Raw genomic sequence first — 23,842 nt, 5'->3', positions numbered from 1 at the left:
ATTTACTAAGTATAATGATAATCGCTATTAAATACTTTCTATTAAATTAAAAATTAATTCTTTATCTATATTATTAACTAAATTTTCTTTAGAATATATCGAATAATTACCTTTTTTTAAATATAATATATAATATTTTTAAACTTTTTTTATTTTAGAAATATCCTTTCTATAAGATTTTATTATTAATTCTTATATTATTTTAAATTATTTCTATATTATAATTATTATTATATCTATATTTTTCTTAAATACTATATCGACTTTTAAAATATTATTCTATATATAATTAATATTTTTTAGTTTTTATTAGTTTATTATTATAAGGTTTTTATATACTAAGAAATATATTATCTAATCTTTTAATAATATCTTTTTTTTAAGTTTTATTTTTCTTATTTTAAGTAAAGCTCCTATATCTTAGTTTTATTTTTTTCTTAAAATAATATAACTTTAGTTATTATTAATAATTTAAAATAATATTATTTTTATTAACTTATATTTACTTTTAATATTGATATTCTATATTAAATTATTTTCGCAGATACTTTATATAGCTTTGAAATATTTTTTAATTTTATTAAATATTTTTTTTAATATTTTATTTCCTTATTTTTTATTAATTAAAGCTATTGTTTATTTTTTTTAATTTTTATTTTTATAGCTATTATTATAAGCTTTTTAGTAAAGAATAGTAAATATTAAATTTTTAGTTATTTAATTATTTTTTTTCTTAGTTTAGGTATTTTTAAGTATTATTTTAATTTTTTTTTTTAATTAATATATTCTATAGCTATTCTCCGTATAAGCTATTTATAAAAGTTTATTATAATTGTTTTTTATAGCTAATATAACTTTTTTAGCTATTTTAATTTATTATTCCATTATTTTAATAGCTTTTTTTAAGTAGTTTTATCTAATATATTTAACTTTACTATAAATATAATAAGTCTTAATTTTTAATTTTTTTTTTAAAATATTTATTTTTATTAAATTTTTTATAAACTATTATCTTTTTATAATAGGCTTTTTTCGCTATACTTATTTATTAAAATACTTTTCTTATTATCTATTATTAATTTAAACTGCGATTTTAATTATTAATTTTAATAAATCTAGTTTATTTATTATTATTATAATATTTTTAACTTTATTATATAAACTTTAATAAAAATAAGCTACTAAGGCTAAATTGTTTTATTCTATTTTATAAGCTAATATTCTAAATACTACTATATAAACTAATATTAATACTTTTTATTTTAAGTTTTATAGTTTCTTTTTAATTATTTTATCTTTATTTATTTCTTTAAAAGCTATTTTAATATATATTATAAAGTTACTTAGGTTATAGAATATTTATTTTATTTTACTTTCTTAGTTATTATCTATATTTATAAAGTAATTTTCTAAATAAGGTATTACTTAGTTAAAGGCTATACTTATAAAATATAATATAGCGAATATTACCTTAATAGTTTCATTAAAAAACTTAGACATATATATTTTTATATAAAATTATATTATAACTATTTATTATTTTAAAGTATTTTAGTTTTTTTTAAAGTATTCTAAAATAATATATTTAATAAAGTCCCCTAGTCCTAGGTTCGATACTAAAAACTATATAAAAGTCCTAGGCATTAAAATAAATTTTATATTATTTTTAAATTATTAAAATATAATAATTATTTACTTATATAAAAGCTATATAATAGCTAACTTAAATTATATATAAGCTAGGTTAGCTTAGTAAATAATAACAAGCTATAAATGTAAAAGAAAATAAACTTTAAGCGGCAAGCCTAAATACTATAATAATAATATTATTTATATATAAAGCTTTATTAAAATATTTAATAATAAATATATTAATAACTAAGAAGCAAATTATCTATTGCTAAATAAATAATATTATATATTAAATAATAATTATATTATTCGCACTATAATATAGGCTTTAGTATACATACCTTATAAATATTATATTATAATAAATAGGCCTAGTTAGTCTCGCTAAACTAACTAGTAACAAGTATCCTTTGTTCTTCTAGCGCAATTAGTATATTATATAGCCTATAGAGTATAACAAATTAATACTAGCTTTAAAAAGCTTCTTTTAAGTTTAAAAAGTATTAATATTAGTAATCTTATTAATAAAGGCTAGTATAGCTAAGATATTTCTATTTTATTTATATTTTTATAGAATTATTTTTTAAAACTTTTAATATTAATATTAATCTTATATATTTAAAATAAATAATTATATAAATTAATAGTTTTTATATTAATTTTATAAGTAGTACTATAATTACTATAATTATATTTATAAATTCTTAAAATTCTTTTATTTTTAATTTTAAAATATAGCTAAATATTTATAATTTTTTATAAAGTATAAAAACTTTATACTTCTTAATAATAAATATAAAATCTTATAAGTTAAGTTTTATTAAAAAAAATAGTAACTCCAAGCTTATAAATTATAGGATTTTTATTAAAGTAAGAAATCTAGCTTCTTATAATTATATTATAGTTTTTCTTTTATTAAAACTTTTACTAATTAATATAATTAGCTTTAATATCTAAGAATAATAAGTATTATTATAAAAAATATCTAAGGATATTATATATCGCTTACTAATAAATAAAAAAATAGAAAAATAGCTTAAGTAATCTAAGTTTAATATAATTATTTTAGCTATATTTAAGTTATAAGTCTTTTTTTAATAAATTTATATATATACTTTATAATATTACTTTATTCTATAGTCTATTATATAAAAAAAAGTTAATAATATATTTAATAAGCTTTTATTATCACTTATTACTTAGGTTTTATTAATTTAAAAGTTAATTTAATAGAATATAGTTAATAAAAATTTCTTATTTTAATTAATACTTTACTATAAAAGGTTAGCTTCTAAAGCTTTAGCTAATTATATTACTTTGTTTAATTATAAAAATACTAAGAAATTATTATATTTAAAATCCCTATTATTATTATTAAAACTAACAGTTTAACTAATAGTTCTAGCATTAAAAACCGAACCGACTAATAAGAGCCTATAGTCCAAACCGACTAATAAAAAACCCTAAACTGTTAGTTATAACTAATAGTTCCTTAACAGTTGGAAAACCGTTGCCAACCCTGGTACTAAACATCCTCAACTCAGGAATTGAAAGAATTGGCAGCGGCTCTTTACCCAAAGAACGCTTTCCAAATGGCAAGATAGGGACATGTCACATCAAATATGATTAGGACCACAATTCTATGCACCTAACGGTGTAATGCTAGTCTCAAGAGATTCGGAGGGCCTACATTTTTAGGCCGTAAATCTGAAGTGCTTACCTTACGATTTAGCCTCTATGCGGTCAAATAGCGACAGCAACTCATAGAAGGTGTCAAGACATACACTTTGTGTCGATGAGGCCATAAGAGCGAAGGACGTACTCCTTCCACCAAGCACTTCGTCGAATTGCCTTACGCTGCTCACCACCCAGCGAACAATGGCTATCGCTAGGCAAGAGTATGGCTGCCGGGGGGGATGACGTCAGCACTTCAGAGCGAGTGCAATGACCCCGTAATTGCATTCGGTGTCGAAAACATACAGAGACTCGAAGGCTACAGTGGTCGACACTTCTTCACATCTGCGGCCAAGAATGAATCAAATACGTGTTGCTAGACGGGATATACGAGCTACGTTTTTAGGGGCTCTATTGATCCATCGTCGAACGTTTTCATCTAAAGGGCCCTTACTAATGCTACGTAATTTCTGGCCTCGTGCTAAGTACCTCTAATAACACTAAATGGGAGGTACAAAGCCAAAGCGACTAGAAGCCATGATACTAGTAAGGTACCTCCCTGTCAAACGAAGAGTCGAACCGTTAGCGAAATCCGATTACAGCGAGAGGGTTAGAAGATCAAACGGCAATAAGACTTGACCAGCGAGAAGAATGGCTATAACCTTAGCAATTCGCAGAGCCCTTTATTAGTACGCTCTTCTGTTCATTTTCTCGCTCAAGCGAGCGAACGAGGCTGTGAAGTGCGAAGGCGTTAAATAGTAATGTACATAGCGATAGCCTTAGAGTACAGAACGATCTCTCGTTGACGGATGGCTAGATTCAAATGGTAAGTCAACAGTACGATCGCGAGTGATATTTCCACTGTGTTAGCAGATCGATTTGTTGTACAGCTTATTGCTCGATTTTCTGCGATGATATCTCTCACTACTTGTTGTGCGGTAGCTTTTAGTTTTTCCATCAATCCTAGAACTATTGCATTGATATTTTTTAGGTATGTGGTGAGGTTCCTCGCCAATAAATACTCTATAGGTTATATCTAGTTATTCTCTTTGCTCGAGAAAGGTCTGTTATTATTGCCTTGACGCGAAGGCTATCTGTATATTGAGGCTAATAAATATATAAAGCTTTTACGACCAAAGGTAGTAGATAGACTATAAATAATCTTAGACCTATAAATATAAATATGTCGGGTTAAGACTAGAACTGGGAGGCGCTATGACGTTTGACCAAAAAAAACTAGTACCTCGATATGAATCTAATTATTCTCACATTAAATAGCTTGAATTGCTAAGTGCACTTCATAGTCTTGGAAAGGGACTTACTTCATATTAAAAGAAAATAATGATTGCCGCAATTGTTATAATGGATGTGCCACCGCGCCCAACTGCTGTACTCAAATTTGACAGTACTTAATAGTAGTTGTTAGGGCAAGAATACGAGATGTCTTGCTGATAATAGAAATGTCTATAGAAATTGCGACTAGGGCGTCCACCGCTTAAGCCAGCAAATCAGAAGTCCCCTAAAGCGCTAAGCTACCCTTATGATAATTGCTCCTTTTTAACAAGTTTCTGCCTAAGAAAGCCATGATAAATCGGACATTAGAACGTGGTAAAGTCTATGTCAGGCGCGAGGTGCCCTACTTGTGGAGGAGTAGGATTGTGATAGTACTGTTAACCTCGCATTCTTATGCTATGAAATAACTGTGAAATAGCTTCAGTCAGTAGATCCTAAATTTTCGCGGCAGATAGGCAATTTGAATATCAGCGACAGAGTCTGACCAAACACAGCAATCGCCTTTTGCAAGGACTTTGCAACTTCTGGCATCGTGCACACGTGGGTTGAGCTTCATGTAAGGAGTTGTTAGTTAAATACTACTCTTATTAAGAGGAATATGCTCGAGATAATTACCGCGTCTGACTCTTCGCAAACGGTATGTGGGAAGGCCACTTTTGTTTGCTTGGATCCTGATTGACTATGTTGACTCGCCCACTCCGTCACGCGATGCTTGTATGAGCAGGTACGCGGGCTCAACATGCATGTAAATAAAAGCTAACAGGCCCAATATACCTAAACGTCCTATCATGAGTATTGGGTGATTCAAGGTGCATCAATTGCAATACAGTACTACCCTTTCATGCCTTCGAGTAACAGGATTTTGGGCTTCGGAGCATACCTTCTGCCGCTTCTTGTCCCCCGTAAGGCTTGGATCTGAGAAACCTTCGTCTGATTTCGATAGGCGCGCTAAGCCTCCATGGTTACTGCAGCATGATCCAAAGACAAACAAATGAGCCTGTCCCGAATGCGCCCAGTGACGAAATCTCGATACCGCTGGCTGCTCACGTCTGGAGTATGACGGCTATCAAGCTCATGCGAACAACACAGGTTTCCCAATGCACGAGCTGCGGACTTTTCGAATGCCGTAGCGGCAGCTCGAATCCTAGGAAGTCAGTCTCGTGTGATGGTCAATACGAAGAGGATTGTCTCTAGTGAATCTTGACGGTCGAATAGCAGCAGATAAAGCAAAAATCTTGCTTTATTCCGCGCCAGATCCATGACCTCAGGCCTTAGTTTGCGTGCTACTCCCCTCGACACCATTAGCGCGATACTCACCTGATTCACTGCATTCGTCGTTCGTCGCGTTGGCGCAATCGCAGTCTATGTGCTCGTTGTATCCCTTCTAATTGTCGACATTTCAGAGATCTCGCTCGGAGCAGTCAAGTCATGATAGCGACTATGAGCTCTTTCAGTACATGATCGAACTTTGAGGCGTGTCATCGAGGTGCTGCCGCAGTATCACTATGGGAGGCTGGCGGCTGAAGATATCGTGAGGCCAGTGTCACTACTGGTGAATACGCTGAACGTAGATTTTGGTATAGCCTGTTAGACATACGTATATCAATATGTTTTGGCGTTCGAGGCTGGAGGCTTTTAAGCACTGGAAGCAAATCATATGGATTATCCCATCGCTTTCAGTCTGCTTTAGTCCCAATCGAAACACAAGGAGAGCAGCAGGGACTGCGAAAAGATTTATCGACAAAGATATGAATTAATCGTATATTTTCATAGGTTTCGTGTTTGGAAAAGGGATAACTTAGATATAGCACCGTTTGATTACACAAAAGCAGACGGCGATAGGTAATCGTTCTACATGACTGAATGCACGCCAATGGATCCCATTCAGAGCTCATCGTGGTGAAAAGCCATAGCCTTGACCCAAGGCTCATCTTGTGGCTTTGCCAACTGTACCGTTCCCACGAATCTATCCGTACCCTGAGGCCACGGGTCATAGTCCAAGCGCGAACAAGCTCCGCAAGTCTTCGGAGGACCCAGAGGCTTACTAGTCGCGTCCTGAGCTTGCAGGCTAATCTGTTTTGCGACATACAACGGACCGGTCTTCTGTTGTGTTGACAGCACGACCTCCTGCCTAGAACTAGCCGGAGGATAAGCAGTCGTAGGGTTCATACCGAAAATCTTCTGACCAACGGGCTCCTTTGCGTCACGAGCGAGGCTAATGACGTCTTCATAAGAAACGCAGATAGCGACGTCCCAGAGAATGTTTCTGTTCCCGTCGCTGTCGCTGCCACCATCCAGGCAGAACTCTCCCGGTCGGCAGCTGTAGTGGAACGTTTGAATGCCGCCACCTTCACCCCAATGATCGTGGTTCAGACATTCAATGTCGTATTCGCCTACGCCAGGGCCAGTACATGAGGATTGGTAGAAAGCGTCCCAGTCTGGAGATGTGCCAGGCGGGGCATCTTCAGGGCAGTTTTCGATTCGACGTTGGTAATTGCCTTGTCTCTTCGCTAGTCTGAGCTTTTGGGAGCTGTCTGCTGCTTCATCGATTGGGTAGATGGGCGTGCTAAGGCGATCGGCCGTCAGTGGCAGTCTTGGAGGCGAAGATTGGCTTTTTACCTTTCCACGATTGTAGAGTTTGATTTAGAAGCTCTGTTCGGCAAGGATGGTTGCTTGATTGCGATTCCTAGACATTGAAGAGCGTTGCATATGGCAAAAAGTGCAAACAGGCTAGACCTCATCCTCGAAGACAGAAATGGCTCAAGGCAAGTAGATGATGTTAATTACCATTGGCTTGTTGGCAGATACGGCCGTATAAAAAGACAGAGGCATTTACTGTCCTTATATGTTCTTTGAGCAATACATGCAGCTGCACCATGACGTCAATGGCTACCTTCTTTCACTCGCCATCGATGTTCGGATAAGGCAAAAGCTGGGGCGAGAAATGAACCACGAGCCGTGCCATGGATATCTGGGCGTTTGCACAACGCCCCCACCGCTAGACGACTTACTTCTGTTGACGTATTGATGCCAAATAAGACAGATGCAAACGGCAGCGGGCCGTGGTGTCGTGCCTATGCGGGACATATATGCGCCATTGCTCTTTCATCGATCGCGAACGCATGAGATTTTGAGTCCCAAAGCAACGGAATGAAAAGCATGGTATGCTGTTGGCAGCAACAGGGGGCTCTCTATTTTGATAATGGTCCTGGCTTTGATGGCAAAGTTCGTACCTCATGGCAGACCAATCATGCACTCACCCATCGAATACGACCTCATTTCCCGACCGACGCCGATCAGTACCGTGATGACGAAGAGGCCGATCGAAACGGAACGGATCGCATAATTAGATTGACGACTTTGTAGAATGCGGCAGCTCTCGCCTTTTAAAACTCGGACCGCTCGAAACAGAACATGAACGACCAGACTGGGGCACGGTGCCTTAAGAAAGCGGGGTTCGCGTTTCAAAGACTATGGGGCCATGAATGGGGGCGAATCCCTTCCCTATGATCCCTTCACACTCATGCTTGTCAAGGCTGAGATCGTCTGTTGGTCTTCGAATATCACAACCGGATATTAGACGACGGCAATAACAAGATCAATTTCAATCCACTCGCTTCAGGACATCACAGGCCGGGAATCCTTACTTCAGGCAACGGCCACATTCATTATGAGAAGAGAGTGGGATAGGCGTCTGCAGCGTAGTCAAGCTCAATGTCCTGCCGCACATGTTGGCCACGAGCTTTAGGAGTCCCGAGTCTAAGGGTTGATCGAGAGGGGTTGAGCGGCGGTAAATGCGTCGATTGAGCACAGCTAGATTGACCGGAAGAAGCGGCCGTCAAGTCTAGTCACTTAGCTCCTCAAGTATTCTTTTTTGATCCCATTTGCCCCCCTTCATATGCATCCTCCATAAGAATATCCGACGACACCAGGCTGATTAGGATAAGCCCGCGAGAAATGCTGTAAGAGTCCGAGGGTATGAGGAAGAGAGGGGAGAGGAGAGGGCTGCATTTGAGCCCCACACCCGAGGAAAAGGGCTGTATTGATTTTGCAGGCCAAAGCTGGCGGAGGACTGAGGTCTTGTGAGGGCGATATTGTCGATTGAGGGACATGTACAGAGTGAAGGAAGTTCATTGAATATGCCAGTGGATTCGGGCGTTAAAGTGTTGCAGACGCCAGTGAAAAGGTTGAAGCAACTGATTCAGTGATTAAATCGAATGTGAAAGTCGTCAAGAGGGCAGTACGAGACCTCATTGTTGATCAAAGAAGTGGAGTTGGTGTAAATGGTATTGGGGGTATGAGGAGCCCCGGCTTTAACGGAGATACGGAGAGCGCTTGGGGTTGAAATGTCAAATGGCTTCCTCTCCCTATTTGAGCTCAACAACACAACAGTCCACGCGTGTGCATCGGCAACATATATCGAACGTGAGCAGTCTTGCGACTAGATGTATCGGAGATCTAGCGATATAGCAACAACAATGTATCAGCACCATCATCCCATGAATCCCTCCAAGCGACGACCATTAACACAGCTCAAACAATTAATGCGCTGCGCTCTACTATCATCGTGTACGAGTTCAACAGCACGGCTGTGAGCGAAGGCAAAATCTTCAACGTCCAGGCCCTCTTGATTCCACGTTCAAATGGATGCGCAACCTGATCGGCGGACAATCTCTTGAGTTCTGACACGGGAAGCTCGCAGGTCAGTAGGCTCGAACCAGACCAGAGCGTCTCTGACCGATAGAATAGCTCGTTTGACAAACATCTCACATGACCTTTCCTACTCAACGCCCTTTCTACGGCTTCCTCTCCTCCCACATTACTCATCCGCTCAGCTGCTCCCCCAGGCCCCCTCACCCCTCCCCACCTTTCCTCTCCTCCATCCTTGAGCAAATTTACCGGTACAAACGAAAACAGAAGCTAGTGTGGGATGTGCCAATGTCACAATGGAGATGAGGCTACGCTACGCTACGACCGTCATAGAGACGGCTGTCTAAGCGGATTCCGCTGGTGCGCGGCTCAATTGTCGGGAAATATGATCGCGATGTGCATTGAAGGCTTCAGGCAAAGTGGATGATAAAGCAAAAGATTCAATGGGATACCATGAGACAGAGCATTGCAAGAAATACCAATCACAAGCTGCTGGAAGCTGGGCAATAGTCGCGTCAGCTTGAAGAGCGTGGGCTGGATCATATGTGCCGAAGAGGGTTACAAAGGCCGGCTGAGGATAAGAAAAGTGATGATAGGTCAGGAACTATGAGCTACAAAAGCGGTATGACGGGGGGTGGCAAGGCTCGAAAGAAACAAGGTCATGTGCCGAAGATTCAATTAGAATGAGAAGACTGGATCTATGGTAGATGGCTAGGTCAAAGACTTCGTCCTACAACCTGTCTAGCTACAAGAGCTAGCATGCTTTCGGGCTCAAGCGCTTGCGATGCATGCGGCCCTGCTATCAACGTTGAAATCGAGTCCAACTTCTGCCTACTCTCGACCCATACAACCCGAGTGTGATTCAGATCTGCATGTCCAACCAGCATTGTTACCAGGATCCAGAGATTATGAATATGAACATGACAGAATCCACGGTGGAGGAAAGCCTGAAGACGAATGTGGAGCAAGATACAAGGGGAAATTCAAGGGGCCAACCACAAGATACAGAACGACAAGTACCCTATAGCGACTTCATGCTCCATAACGCAGTCTTGCTGCACGTTCATCAAGGGCGCTGTTCTTCCGCGTCATGGCGAGCCATTGGAAGGCAGATATGTGAAGTTGACACGTCAGGTCACATTTCTTTCGATGTATAGCCAGGTCTCTCCCGCTTCTGGGCCCCTCTCTCTGTCAGCGTGTCTCAGACAGCTTATGAGCTATAGCGGTCACATGCGGCAGGAGCGCAGATGGCCAATCAGGTTGACTGGGGCACACAACGACGGGGCTCCGAAAAAGCACCTGTCATATTTTATTGTTGTGATCCTGCGTCCACAACCCGTGCAAATTGGTGACGCATGACAAAGGCGTCGACGGACCCCGATGTGCTGCATATGCTGGTCGAATACTCGCATTTGCCTGTGTCTCATACCGTTGTGGGTCATGTTCTCTTCAAAACACTGCTGCTCGTATATGATGCCCCTATCATTGTGCGTGCATCTTATTACCGTATTTGACCATCCTGCATTTCTTGTTTCATCCCCCTGTTGGCAGCTCGTCTCCTACGACGGTGCATGCATGGCGGTCTATCATGATTATCAACAATAGGGCTTGCTGCAGAACATAGCGCTGCAGCTCCGGCCCTCCTCTCCAAGCTTTTACAGTGGTCTCTTCGCTCTCCATTTCTTAGAATACCCTCCTTCATCATTCCAGATACCCACAGTCTTCCGAATGGAGCACTGATGGGTGCGACTCACCATCTTCATATCTCCACCTAGATCGTCAGACTTCATTCACCACTACTAGTATGCCCGGCTCACTTGACGGTGCAATCGTGTGCAGTAGTCTTCATCCGGCCCACATGGTCTCATCCGTTGATCCTCCATATGTGATTCATACATGGCATCAGTACATGCAACCTGGACCTGGGCCTGCGAGCGCGACTCGGGAGCATTGGCGCTTACAGGCCGAAGCAGAGTATCGTCGTCACCAGCAACAATTTCTCCGGAGGGACAAGCGCTCCTTGCGTTCTGGTGCAGATTTCATAAAGGAGAACTTCGCGAAAGCCTGGTATACTGATCGAAGTGCGATATACAATGTATGAGCTTACACATTGTGATAGGCTTCAATGGGAGAAGAGGGATGGTACTGCCAGAATCTCTAAAGAAGTGTTATATATTCGATATTGCAGGGAGCTACGTCGCAGCCTTGTCCTTCGGCTGAGCAAAAAGCCTTTCTCTCGGCTTGTCGATGATGTGTTCCCCCTACCAAAGGCCAAACGCGTTGAACGCCTTACACCAGACTACAAAGGTTCCACCAGCCCAAGTGGAGAAGACTTCCGATCCGAAGAAAATCCTCAGGATGTTACAGGCGGATTTACAACAGCAGCTTTCTTGAGCAATCTCGCCGCTCGCAATTCGAAGTCCCCGTTGACTCAATCGCCGTGTACGAGCTTTCATCATGACCAGGAGCTCCCAGCAGCCAATTTTCAAAGCTCCGCAAGTACGTGTGCATCTATGTCTTCCTTGGACCAACCTTTCATCGACGGTCAAGACTTTCCCCGCACCGAAGCTCAGCCTACAGCCATCAATTACAGCCAGGCGCTCCCAGCAGCCAGTCCACTCAACAACGCAAGTATATCTACATTCACGACTTCTCCGAACCAGCCCTTCTCCCCGTCATCAACCATTAATCTCCAAGACCTCTCGACAACAAGTCATCTAGCCCTTTCCACCCCTCCAGACATGGGGTCCTTCGACACTCACGTCTCCGATCCCCTCAGAAGCGCCCACCCATACCCACCACTCCCCTTTACCATGGACAGCCCGCCCTCTCTCCCCCTCCCAGCAACCGATCTCAACACTATCCCTATCCCTACAGAACCAGCTTACCTCCCCGCTCCTCTCCCCTCCCCTTCACTATCGACCCACTGAACATCCCCTACAACCTCACTATCGATCCCCTAGACATATCCGATAGCCACCATCTCGGCGACTGGATAGACGCAAACACTTTCTTCAATTGCTGATAAACTGAGGTAGCCAGGTATCGGTGTTCGTGGGGGTATGTTGGGTGGTAGGTGGCGTGTATGTGGAAGGAGGGAAGCGAGGTTAATTTTGGAACGGTTGTTAGGCTTGTGGGGGTGGTGGGGGGTAAGGAATTTGAGGGCTATAATGGGAAAGTTAGTGGGGAGGTTTGTGGGTGTCTTTCTGGTATAGATTTCGGCTTCCAAAGCTACCACGTTGTTTGGAGATTTCTCCATGATCTATAGGCATGATGGTATGGATATGGGCGTTCACAGCCACCACGACCTCGAGCATTGGTATGGAGAGACGATTGGCTCGTTAGTATAAGGATAGGTATAAATTCAAGGCCTTCAATTAGTGTTTGATATAAGAAGTTTAGTCTTCGAGGTGACTTTGTGTATGCTAATTCAATCCAGCGGCGGAGAGTCTGATACTCTTAGACATATCCAATGAACGAAAATTTCTTTACATAACTATGCTCCCGCTTGGTTCGGCCACACACTACAGTGCTTCGTGGATCGCTTACGGTACTGCTTTCACTCCTTCACAGATCGCTTGACCTGTTCTACTTACCGACTAACAAGACTGCTAGTAGGGTACTGACATACCTTTTAAGGGTCCTGTTGGAGGATCGTCATCAATAACGCAGCTGAAGATTGCGGACGCGATTGTACCGCTGAAAGAGTCCAGGAATACAATTATGGCATCTATCGTTTTATCTCACATACTGGTCTCTCACCCACGTTTGCCACTGGCGCTTGGACATTCACTTGAGGCCGAGTCCATTTATTCGGCGGCGCATACTAGAGCATAGCAAGTCTGTTCAGAAGGCTAAGCGTGGCTTTCATCGTTCCTGAGAGGCGGAACATGGCGAAACGACGTGAAAGACAAGGAGGTAACCGGCTTAACAGTCCAGCTGAACTCTTCCATCGCCACCATGTTAACTCAGGCTGTGAATCTGAACCAGGCTCGACTTGCTTGGCCCACTGACATGATCTGAGCTCGGCCCAATTTCTCCGTTACTTCCTGAGAGCATGAGACGTATATTGATTCATGCTCATTGACACGCGAGGGCAAGGCAAAATGCCACCATCACAAACGCCAAAGCGATTTTCCTATACTTCTATGCTAGGCTCGACTCGAGGAAGTTTCTCCTATGGAGGTAGGTAAAATGTGCAAGTGGTCTTCAATATAGGAATTGGAAGCGCTGTTGACCGGTGAGACTTGTTGCGGACGTGAAAGGATATCGTACCATAGCTCTCGTCGCCCAAAGGGTTAGTTATAATGCAACCAAGGCCTCTTCAGCCCTATGTAGTATTATGTTATGGGTTTATCTATAACGAACGGACCCCGTGAAAGAATGCCTCGTCGAGTGCAAAGAAGACTTGACGCATACTTAGCGCGATGAATGAAAATTGCTAACAATGTAGCGACAGATTGCAAGTTGTGCACATCAAGAAGAAGTAGTGGAGGATCTATTGTGTTTTATCTGCATAACTCCACCCATGAAAGACATGTCCACTACTCCAGCCAACATAGTCAAGTCAAGCCTTTCGGCCATGCAATAGTCATCAATCTTGCTTACTCCTTCACAATCACAGCCCGTCACCAGTTATCCTCTTGCCACCTTCTTCAAATTCGACCTCGTTGCCAGCCTCGGAGCACCTTCATACTCAAACAATAGATCCTGAAAACGCTTGGGATCGATCTCACACTTCCCCAGGGCAACCGTCAGATTTCTCCCACACCGTTTGTCAACTCCTTAATCTATGCAGCGACATATATGCAAAAGAAGACCAACGATACGACGCCGCACACTTTTCTGACGGATGCCGATACTAATAAGCAAAGCAAAATCTTTCTCATTCTCTCTACTGCAAACGTCGATAAACGTACTGGTAGTTCGCACGTGTGGATGTTTTAACGCATGTTCTCATTAGTCCTGGCCTTCTCCTTGAATCCGCGTTGTCTAACGTCAATTTCGGTTTATCTTCACTCCGCTAACCCTTTCACCCGAGTTTGATAGCAAGCTAGGCGCATGGGAAGGCAGCATTCAAGAAAAGCGGAGAAGTACGGCCTCACGTGGAATGTTTGAAGCATATCCCTGCTTTGCATAGCACCTTGTCACCAAGTTCCCAAAGTTTCTAGCGGTAAGGATGCTGCTTTCTCAGCCTGAGATATAATGTTCAATGCTGGGGCGTAGCCCATGGATTTGAATATAGGATAGAAGATAGGAGATCAGTAGGGAGTCCTAGCTGAGTATGAGGGGATTATAGATGTGTGCGTGGCAAAATCCTCTGAGAGGGAACATATACAGATAGTACAGTTGATTTAATTGCGGGCTCATGATTACGGGTCGTGTGAGACTCGCTAGAGAATGGTTAAATCTGAGGACCTGTCTGATTCGGACCATTAATCATTGTCTCCTCTCCGTTGTTATCGACTATCAATGGAAAGGGTAAAGGGATGTATCAAGGATTGTCAAAGCTTCCCATCCTGTAGCGCTTCTATAGCGCTCAGCAGAAGTCAGGACTGCCTGTTGCGATTAATGTTAAGTATTTTTAATTAGTGATAGTGTGCTTGAGACGATGGTGATTCCACATCTTTCGTCTGTACTCCTGTAACTATCTCGAGTTCATGAACCGTTTCGAAGCCCTCATGCTTCAAGGCGCTTGGAAGTCGGCGCTCATTACACAGAAAATGCTTCAGATTTGCAGGTGAGAGGACAATGCCTAAGAGCTTGAGAATTTTAAAATAGACTTTTATCTTAGAGTAAAACGGATTTAGAGGACTTTGGGATGAGACTATGAATTCAGTAGCTTCTCTGTATGTCGCTGCGTACCAAGCTACTAGTAATGAGCCGATTCCATCTCATGTTCCTCCAACGAGATGTCCATGGAATACATATCAAATGATCATTATTTTGAAGACGAATTGAAGCATACTTTGCGTCTTAGTTACCCTCTGTCTTGATCCAGACTCACAGACTCCAAAGCAACTTGCAATCCATGCAGTTTAAGTTATATTGCAACATTGCGAATGCCACCGAGGCTATGACTAGAATCAACTTCGAAACGAACTTCTAAAGAATATAAAATATTTTGCAAGCTCGAAATCTCTCTCCATCTCGAAAGCCCTATTGTAAGCCATCCATATTACGATCCTCGGATCATCGTCCCATATATATCAAACACTATCATCCAAACCCCGGCCTCCTCCCTTCTCCTCTTTCCCAAGCACACATCACAATCCCCTTCAAGTCAAATCAATAACATCTCCCCCTTCCCTCCTCCCCTTCACCCTCTTCAAATACCTCACAACACCCCCATAATCGCACGCCACAACCACCCCAAACGCCTCCCCCAACACCACCCTCAAAACCCTCCGATCCAACCCTCCAACCACCTTCCTCGCCTCCTTCCACCTAATCTCCCACTCCACCATCCTCCTATCCTCCCTCGTCATCCTCTTCGTCACAACAAGCGTATCCCCCCTCCTTCTATCCGTATTATGCGAACACCCCGTCCTAGTAAGCAGCTGATGCAAATGCGCTCTCCTGCCCGAGTCCACTGCAAAGTCCATGCTCTCTTTGTCCGGATCGGCGAGGAAGGCGTCCAGGCGTTTACAGTCGATGCAGCGAGGGGAGTCGCAGCCCTCGGGTCCACGGGAAAGGTTGCGTTTGGGGACGGGAGAGCGCTGGACGTACCGGGTTATGTATGCGGTGAGGACTGTGAAGAAGAGAGTGGCATAGAGGGGGTTGGCGGCGTCGGATTCGGGGGACAGCGCGTGGGGTTGAAGGAGGGTTAGGAGGGGAATGAAAAATGTCTGGAAGGCGATTGGCGGGCATGATGAGGTGTTGGAGGAGAGCCTGCGGAGAAGGAGGGTGAATTTGTCGGGGGAGATTGGTTGGAGGAGTTTGAGGAGGTCGGCGGTGTGGGGGGCGCTCATTAGGCATGTGACGGTGCTGTCGACTGCTTGAGAGCCGGGAGCTGGTCGTTTTGTCGTTGTTTGGCATTCGATGGTAAAGCTTGATAGGAGGTTCTCTACTAGCTTGCCTACCCCTTCGTCCGCCACGTTGAAATCGGCATTGGAACTCTTTGCGGCTTGGAGGAGCTCAACTGCGATGCCGATCAAGAATGCAGTATTTGTGGGATGAGCTTTGGCGATTTCCAGGCATCTATGTCATATGAGCGACGATCAGCTTTGCAGGAATTGCGATTGACTTACTCATGTACAGTCAAACACTGTGGATCACGGGTTACTAGGCGGACCAGAGAAACTCCATCAACACTGTTCGGGCTTGTGATGACTTGTAGCGCTTCTTTGCACGCGGACGCCATCCAGGTATGCATTTCTTCAACTCTGTTGGACTCTAAATCATCGAAACCTCGAGCAGCTTCTTCGAAGCCATGGGTGATTCGCCTAATCACCTGATATCGGGTGCGGAAAAGCGTGAACCTTCTTACCAATCTGTCGAGACTGAAAAATGCTGTCAGCGAATGGTGTGGCTGTATGTGTATAGGGAGATAGCGCACCTATCAATACCTGGCCCCAACCCCAATTTGTATATCGCGGCACCAATCGTGGTGTAGACCTCGCTCTTTTCCAGCGAGAGTGCGCTATTCTTCATGGTCGACTCTAGCAAATCTTGACTATGGAGAATGACGGAAGCTTCGATGATGGAATTCAGACTTGGTGATTCGAAGGCTGCCAGGAATGTGTTATCCGTGGACCATTTTGGCTGTTGCGATTTCGTTCTCTTCAGAACAGGACTTCGATTCAATGAGGAGCACAGGGCGAGAAGATCTTCTCTCGCGGAGTTATCTTCAGCATCTGCCTTCACGTTTTGTAAAAGGCGATTGACCCAGTCGTTGATTTTGACAGTCCCGTTGCGCAGGTTGTCGTCAAGGAACGCATGGCGTTTGGCAAGTGGCATCAAGATCATGACCTTTACTTGGCGGATCAGCGTGAGTATACAAGAGCAGGTCGATATTCAGACTCACTGTATCGTTATACCAGTGGGTAGCAGACACGCCCTCATTACCCGTATAGCCGGAGTAGTCTTCGCGATCGGGGTCTCTGTCAAAAACATCCTCCTGAACTATATCTCTCGCTTGAAGCTCTTGCTTAGCAAATATCAAGATGTTGCCATCAAGATCGACGATGCGCCTCAAAGACAGCGATTCTTCCATGACAGCATCGATCGGATGGAACTTCTTTGGCCTTGGTGGGTTGTCGTAACCGTACCCCCAGCCACCATAGTCGTTTTCATCCTATCCTCCTTCGCACTCACCCATTCTCTCAAACTCCATGGTCGCAAAATAAAGGCAAAAGCCGTGCTGAGCGCAAGCCTCTTGTAAATAGACCGCCTTCATTTTGTCATCCCCCTTGAGCGCCTGAAGACTAAGGCTCGCATCGGTATACATATGGTCGAGCACATACACAAATGCTTCAGCTCCATATCTGTCCCCGAGGCTGATGGTACGATTCCAGGAAGAAAAGATAGTGTCAAGTTCGTCCTTTTGCCTAAGTGCGAGTGAAGCGGTAAGCCTTGGTCCCCCGCTCAATCTGACAAGGTTGTATGTCAGCACTAAGCGATAGCCAGACGTGACAGGTTTGACTTCGTGAGTGACGTCGGCGTACCAGGTCAAATATGAGTGGAAGAAAGCTGGTGAATCAACTGCAAGGGTTCTCGATTGGCCGCGATGCGTCGCAAGTACCGCACCACCTTCATACTCCGAGGGCAAGGTGATGGCGAGTGTGCCGAACATGCCTGGTTCTTTTTCCGTGTCTTGATGCGGCTTGAACATTGCGCCCTCCTCGTAGAGGAGAAGCTTGTAGACATTGCTTCTCACAGCGGTCCCATGGGGCAGTCCAAGATTTTGTATCACCTCCTGCGTGACTTTTTCTATGATTGACGGCCAGTAAGGATGAGACAGTTGGAACTGATCCGGATTGAGCTCCCAAGTCTTCCGCACTCTCTCATCTACTAGAGTATTGTGACCCTGGCCAAATGGTGCTCTATGACATACCTCGATGATTTGCTTGGCTTGGTGTTCAATGAGGGGGAAAGCGATGCGACCGACGCCGTTGACCTTGAGGCCAGTAGCGACATGGCCTGCGATCCGCCCTGATGTCGCAAAGTCCCCATGGGTTTTGATCTTGGAGAAAAATTTCCTGAGGGCAAGTCGCGTTGAAGCCTCGTCAGGACTACGTTGTGAGGGGTTACTCCTACGTGGTATATCGAACGAATCAGTGTCACTATCATAGGCCAATCGTAGAGGCATTTGGTCTCGCCGGCCCACGGGCTCACGACCAATTGACGGATGATTGGGTGAAAATTTGACGGAAGAAAAAGCGCGTAAACAATTACGTAAGCAGACGCGAAAGTAACGCGCTAGAGATCCCATGATGTCACCACCCTCGGCTGCCATGAACAATAGGACTGCAATGCCTGTAAGATACTCCATTCGATCAGGATGCGCATAGAAATCTTGATAACTTGTGCTTGAGCTGCCTTTTCCGATTCGATCCTTGCAAAGATGGAATTGCTGTGTGAGCAAATCCTCTGGGAATATGAGTTTACGCATGCTTTACCCATTTAGTCAGATGGTCGTGAATCGGAGGTAGTGACTGAGACAGCAGGGAGCACGAATCTCTCAAGCCAAATCTTGTTCATCGATTATCTCTGCAGGGAAGCAGCCTTTAATCTTTGGAAACAAGAGAACTATGAAGTTCCAGCCGAGGCAGGAATGTTGTCTCGGAGCGGAAGGTGCAAGGTGCATAGAGACGAAATGCTATGGTGCTTCGATTTCAGGTGCCCGAGGAATGCCGAAGGTATGCTGGCCTGAGTGAACAAATTAGCCATTCATTAAAACAATAACGGTCGCCTCCCATACAATGGGTGCGTGAAAGCATATGTTGTTGAAGATGGAATCTGGTAAGATGGTGTAATCGTCTTGTATCTTACCCCATTATCCCAATTATATGTAGAGGCCAGGGAAGCGCAGGTCCTATCGAGTTATTGCCGTGAAGTCATTGTATTATATGGCAACCAGATGAGTAGACGAAAAGGGTGGGCAAGCCGGAGGCTGGTCTGGCAGACTCGAAGGCGCGGACTCAATGAAGGTCGTCACGATCTGATCATACACAGAGTTCTCTCTCCAACTAAATGCCTTCACACCATTGCCGCAAGATTTTTCCTAAATCTTGCTAATCCTATTGCCGTAATATTACTAAGTTCCTCTATGCTGACGTTAGTCACGCTGGACAGCTATCAAATCTATGCTCCTACCTCCTTCCGTGCCTTTGAAGGCAATGACCGACGCTCCAACCCCGGCCCCACCGTCGTGGTACAGTACGGCCGTGTTGTCCTCGCCGGGAGAGAAATCGAGTATTCGCGCGGAGTCTTCGTCCAACGTCAAGCAAGGCGTGTCTGGCTTATCATCTGGTACGTTCAGCTGCCTTCTTCGGACGATTGAGGGCATGGAATTTCAATCGCTACCTCTCGCAAAATGACGTCCTTTGAGGAACAACAGATCTAGCTTGACACTCCCAGGCCCAAGATCCCGACCGGCTAGTTGATGCCCGACTTCTTTGTCGATGGTGATGACATGCAAAGGGCCACCTTGTACGTCGCACCAAGTTCGCTCCGGTGGGGCGTTCTTAGTCAATTGTAATTCAGCAGTTGGTTGATGATAATGGCGTGATGAATCAGTAGACTTCGATAGTGATGGGCGTAGAAGCACGAGAGATTTCTGTTGTGGCCTGCACTGTGATAGGAATAATGGTCGCATCTTGATAATGGGTGATGAAGATGAAATCCACATTGCGGGACTTGGGCGCAGGGACGGAAAATAGTTTATCCGGATTGCCCGTCAAAATGTTATCCACATTCCTATTTTTCAACATCACGTCAAGGGTCTGTACATTGAGACCAGCCAGAGTTGAGGGTGCAATAAGGAGATGAACTCTGATAGTTGTCTACTTTTGGCTCATAGACTCCGGTCGTCAGTCCGTAGTGTAAAAGCACGATCGCCTTACTGGTCATTATCAGTGTTCGACGAATGCCAACGCCTTTAGCATCCACACGATGGCCTCAACCAAGGCAACTATCAGGTTCATTGAGCTACATCATGTGGCATATCTCAATGTGCGGGTCGAGAAAGCAGCCAGCAAAATGCTAAACCCGACACTCGTGCAGTCTGCCCTTGACTCGCCATCAAATCAAAATCGCTACGGCGGAGTCAAGGACCTGAGCCATTTAAGTGCAGCTTTGGGATATAAGCTGATCAAGAACCATGGATTCGCTAACGGAAATAAGCGGACTGCTGCCCTGGCTGTGCACCTGTTCCTTTTGCAGAACGGGAAGAGAGTGCAGAATAATCCTTTTGATGTGGAAGAAAACCTCGACATCAAGAATGCGCACGCTATGGTAGCCGAAGGAAACATGACTGAGGCAAAATTGGCCTCCGTTTATGGTATAGCATGGCAAAACGCCACAGAGGAGGACTATAAGGATGCAGCGAATCTAGGTCAAGGCGAGGTGGAGAAGGCAAGCGAAGGACGATCACCAGCCGAACAGTAACTCCCTTGTCTTTCACCTCGGGTTCGTGCGCCATCGAAAAGCAACAATGGGTGCTAATGAGGCAGACTTTCTGGTGATCAGCACGACATGGTTGGCCAGTAATGAAACTCATTCACTTCTTTGTCTCTAAGATCTATCAATCAGTCCTCAACACCCACACTACCTCGACTTCCGCTTCAGCTTTTGGATTACAAAGCTCAAAGAATCCATGAAATCCCCCTCTTTTCTATCACACAACCCTCGAAGCATCCGCTCAGGCGAGCCTCTCTCGTTCTCAATAAGTTTCCTCAGCGTCTCCAGCGCCGGCCTCAGCTCACGAGCGCGATCTTCGTTTGTCGTCAGCATATCACACTCCTCCTCAAATCGGATACACTCTAAAGTCTTCGGCATATTCTGCCGATCCCACATCGTCCCCCCATAGCACAACGAAGTCTTCAACGTAATTACAAAATGTGGAAGGCCTGGTTCCATGATGATCGTCCATCCGGGGCGCAGAAGGACGCATTGGGGTGAGCCTCCGACCCAGTACTGACCACCCGTCTCCTCGCCTTCTCTGCCACGTGCGCCGAAGGCCGCTTTTTCCTCGGCGGTGAGGTTGGGCCAGAAGAACCAGGCTTTGAGACCGGTTACGACTGTGAGGTAGTTGGTGAGGCCGTGCCGGTCGTGATGGGTCATAGAGATGGCGTCTGTTTCGCCGAAGAGGGTGAACGTTCGATTGCCGCTGAGATCCAAAGGTGGCGACCTTTTTCCTAAATGGTCTTTGTGCTTTTGATTGATCGTGTGAAGGAGGTTGAAACGCTTATTTGCTCTCAGGCACGGAGGCAAGCCCATTCCCTCCGAATTCTGAAGATCAAGGAGATTTATCGGCGGGGTGAAAGGTGCATTGTTATCGGTTGCCGCGCGCAGATTGTGTTCTTCGCCGCGGCGTCTATGATGGCTCAAGATTTGTTCCGTGGTATACAGCCTACCTGCGCCGTCCGTCCCTGCATAATCCGTGACTGCTACATTCTGGAGGTCGAGCTCTTTCCGCTCTTGAAGAAACGCCTCGTTTGACCTAATGGCGAAGTCTTGAAGCACAGTCTCATCACATACGACAGTCATAGCAATCATATCATCGAGCCGCCGAAAGTGTGCTGCTGCATCCGCGTGACTGGCGAAGAAGAGACAATCATCTCCCGGATCCTCTGGTGAACGTATGATCAACTTTTCGCCAAGCTCGACAGCTTTACTACTCGCAAGATCGAAATATGTCTGGAAGTTGTCAGGATCTTTTGGTAGACGCCTTTGGGCATTAGATATGAAGGCCGTCAAGAGTCGTCTTTCCTCTACCGCAATTGCTACCTCCTCATCTTGGGCTCGTGTCTCCGGCTGGGTGTCTAAAATACTGGTCGGATCCTCACAGACGCGAGCCAGATCAATGGCTTGAGCTTGGAGGCTCTTCTCAATACTACTCTCACCGACATCGACAGTCCATCTCCGATCCTTCGCGACGTCAGCTTTCTTCACGGAGACTACTTCGAATGTCGGACCCATATTTACCGATTGAAAAAAATTTCCTGGATGAATCAGATACTCTACGTCTTTGATGGCCTTCAATCGCGCTGAAGGACGATATACTTCAACCGCATTACACCACTTCACATTCTGTATCATATTCGGAATCATTACGCCCACGATGGAGTCAAGATACGATATTCGCCATATCTCCTGTCTTCCGCTATCCAGTCGATCGAAAACGCCTTTGAGTTCAAGGCTTGACAGTTGTGACAGATTTCCTTTCAATATCATGAACGCCAAATGCAAAGCGGGTCTGCTCGTACTACAACGCCTTTTGTGACTGCGAGAGCTATTTTGTGGCCTCTTATACACTCTAGTCACGCCGTTAAATGAAGAAGATCTCTTACGGGGCTCCACGACAAGGTGCGGCAGCCCGTCGATGGCTGTGTTTGGTGCTATTCCATGAATTTCACCACTATTCATCTGAATACGCTTTTCCAGGGGTCCTTTAAAGGGCATGTCCCAATGTCTTTCTTTCACAAAGGATGATAGCATATGTGCATTCAAGAAACAGGACAGATCCGGTAGGTCTAGTTGATTCTGTGATTTATACATGTTTCTGGCCACGGAATGAATGAGCCACGAAAATCTTTGATTCAGCACTCCGTCTACACTCGCCGGCAAGTAAATTGAAGGAAAGAAAAAATCTTTGTCGGTGGAAATGAACAAACAAATCTCGGCTCACTGCGTGTTTTCCGGATCGAAGTGAATAAAGAAAATAACAAATAACATATGTCTGCAACCGTACGCCAAGGCTCTGGACGCCCTTTAGCCTCTGCATTTACAATACCTCGCTGATGTGAGGAAATATGAATACCACATGAGGGAAATGCATCTATCCATTCTCTCACACCCTTCAAGTTCTCTGTGTGAATAACCTCAACGAAGATTATTGGCCGGCGGCGAAATTACCGCGGAGACAATGATTGGTCTCCATGCACCGCTCTCCCTTCATCCAAGCCTCTCTCTTCTTCCTCCTCTCCACCCCACTCCCGAATGCTGACTCACTCTCATCATCCATACCAAGACCCATCGATCAACATCGCCGCCACCTCCAGAACTACCCACATCCTCGACCCTGCCCGGCTCAGCGTCAGAACAAATCTTTTCTTGCTCCCCTAGTCTTCACGCCGTCAGCACACTTAGCATCTCCATCTCCTTGTGGTCGTACGATATCGTTCTTACTCACTTCAGCTTAAAACTACTACATTATTACAAAGCCGCCGTGCACTAGAGTCAAGGCAGTCGGTTCCTGGGTGCAAGCAAGAAGCGCGCTAATAGTTTAGCGAGGTGAAACTGTCGATATCAGAGCTCATGTGTGCTTTAGAACGTCCGTTCTAAGCATTCATGCCGCATTGAGTAAGCGAAGAAATGTGGTAAGGCGAAGGATGAGATGGATGCATAGGAGATTAAGTGATGAGTTCCA

At 44.1% G+C, this 23,842-nt stretch overlaps 4 protein-coding genes across 4 annotated transcripts; 1 reads left to right on the top strand and 3 right to left on the bottom strand.

Annotated features, from left to right (window-relative positions):
• Positions 1-6,483: 6,483 nt before the first annotated feature.
• On the bottom strand, positions 6,484-7,340 carry KY384_002866 (uncharacterized protein; the record flags this gene model as incomplete). Its single annotated transcript, XM_044811388.1, has 2 exons — positions 6,484-7,165; positions 7,219-7,340. The coding sequence occupies 2 exons, from the start codon at positions 7,338-7,340 to the stop codon at positions 6,484-6,486; spliced, it is 804 nt and encodes a 267-aa protein (XP_044671664.1).
• An 8,187-nt stretch (positions 7,341-15,527) lies between these two features.
• On the bottom strand, positions 15,528-18,862 carry KY384_002865 (uncharacterized protein; the record flags this gene model as incomplete). The annotated part of the gene is made up of 5 exons (XM_044811387.1): positions 15,528-16,449; positions 16,500-16,751; positions 16,808-17,220; positions 17,276-17,457; positions 17,566-18,862. 5 exons carry the CDS (start codon positions 18,860-18,862, stop codon positions 15,528-15,530), a joined length of 3,066 nt encoding a protein of 1,021 aa, XP_044671663.1.
• A 1,502-nt stretch (positions 18,863-20,364) lies between these two features.
• Positions 20,365-20,859, top strand: KY384_002864 (uncharacterized protein; the record flags this gene model as incomplete). The annotated part of the gene is made up of 1 exon (XM_044811386.1): positions 20,365-20,859. One exon carries the CDS (start codon positions 20,365-20,367, stop codon positions 20,857-20,859), a length of 495 nt encoding a protein of 164 aa, XP_044671662.1.
• Positions 20,860-21,018: 159 nt separating this feature from the next.
• KY384_002863 (uncharacterized protein) lies at positions 21,019-22,647 on the bottom strand (the record flags this gene model as incomplete). Its single annotated transcript, XM_044811385.1, has 1 exon — positions 21,019-22,647. The coding sequence occupies one exon, from the start codon at positions 22,645-22,647 to the stop codon at positions 21,019-21,021; it is 1,629 nt and encodes a 542-aa protein (XP_044671661.1).
• Between the last annotated feature and the right edge of the window lie 1,195 nt (positions 22,648-23,842).

The sequence above is a fragment of the Bacidia gigantensis genome, assembly GCF_019456465.1.
Source record: "Bacidia gigantensis strain McMullin 20006 chromosome Unknown contig_175, whole genome shotgun sequence".
Taxonomy (NCBI): Eukaryota; Fungi; Ascomycota; class Lecanoromycetes; order Lecanorales; family Ramalinaceae; genus Bacidia; species Bacidia gigantensis.
The sequence above is the reverse complement of the archived record's forward strand: the minus strand, read 5'-3'. Positions and strand labels throughout refer to the sequence as shown.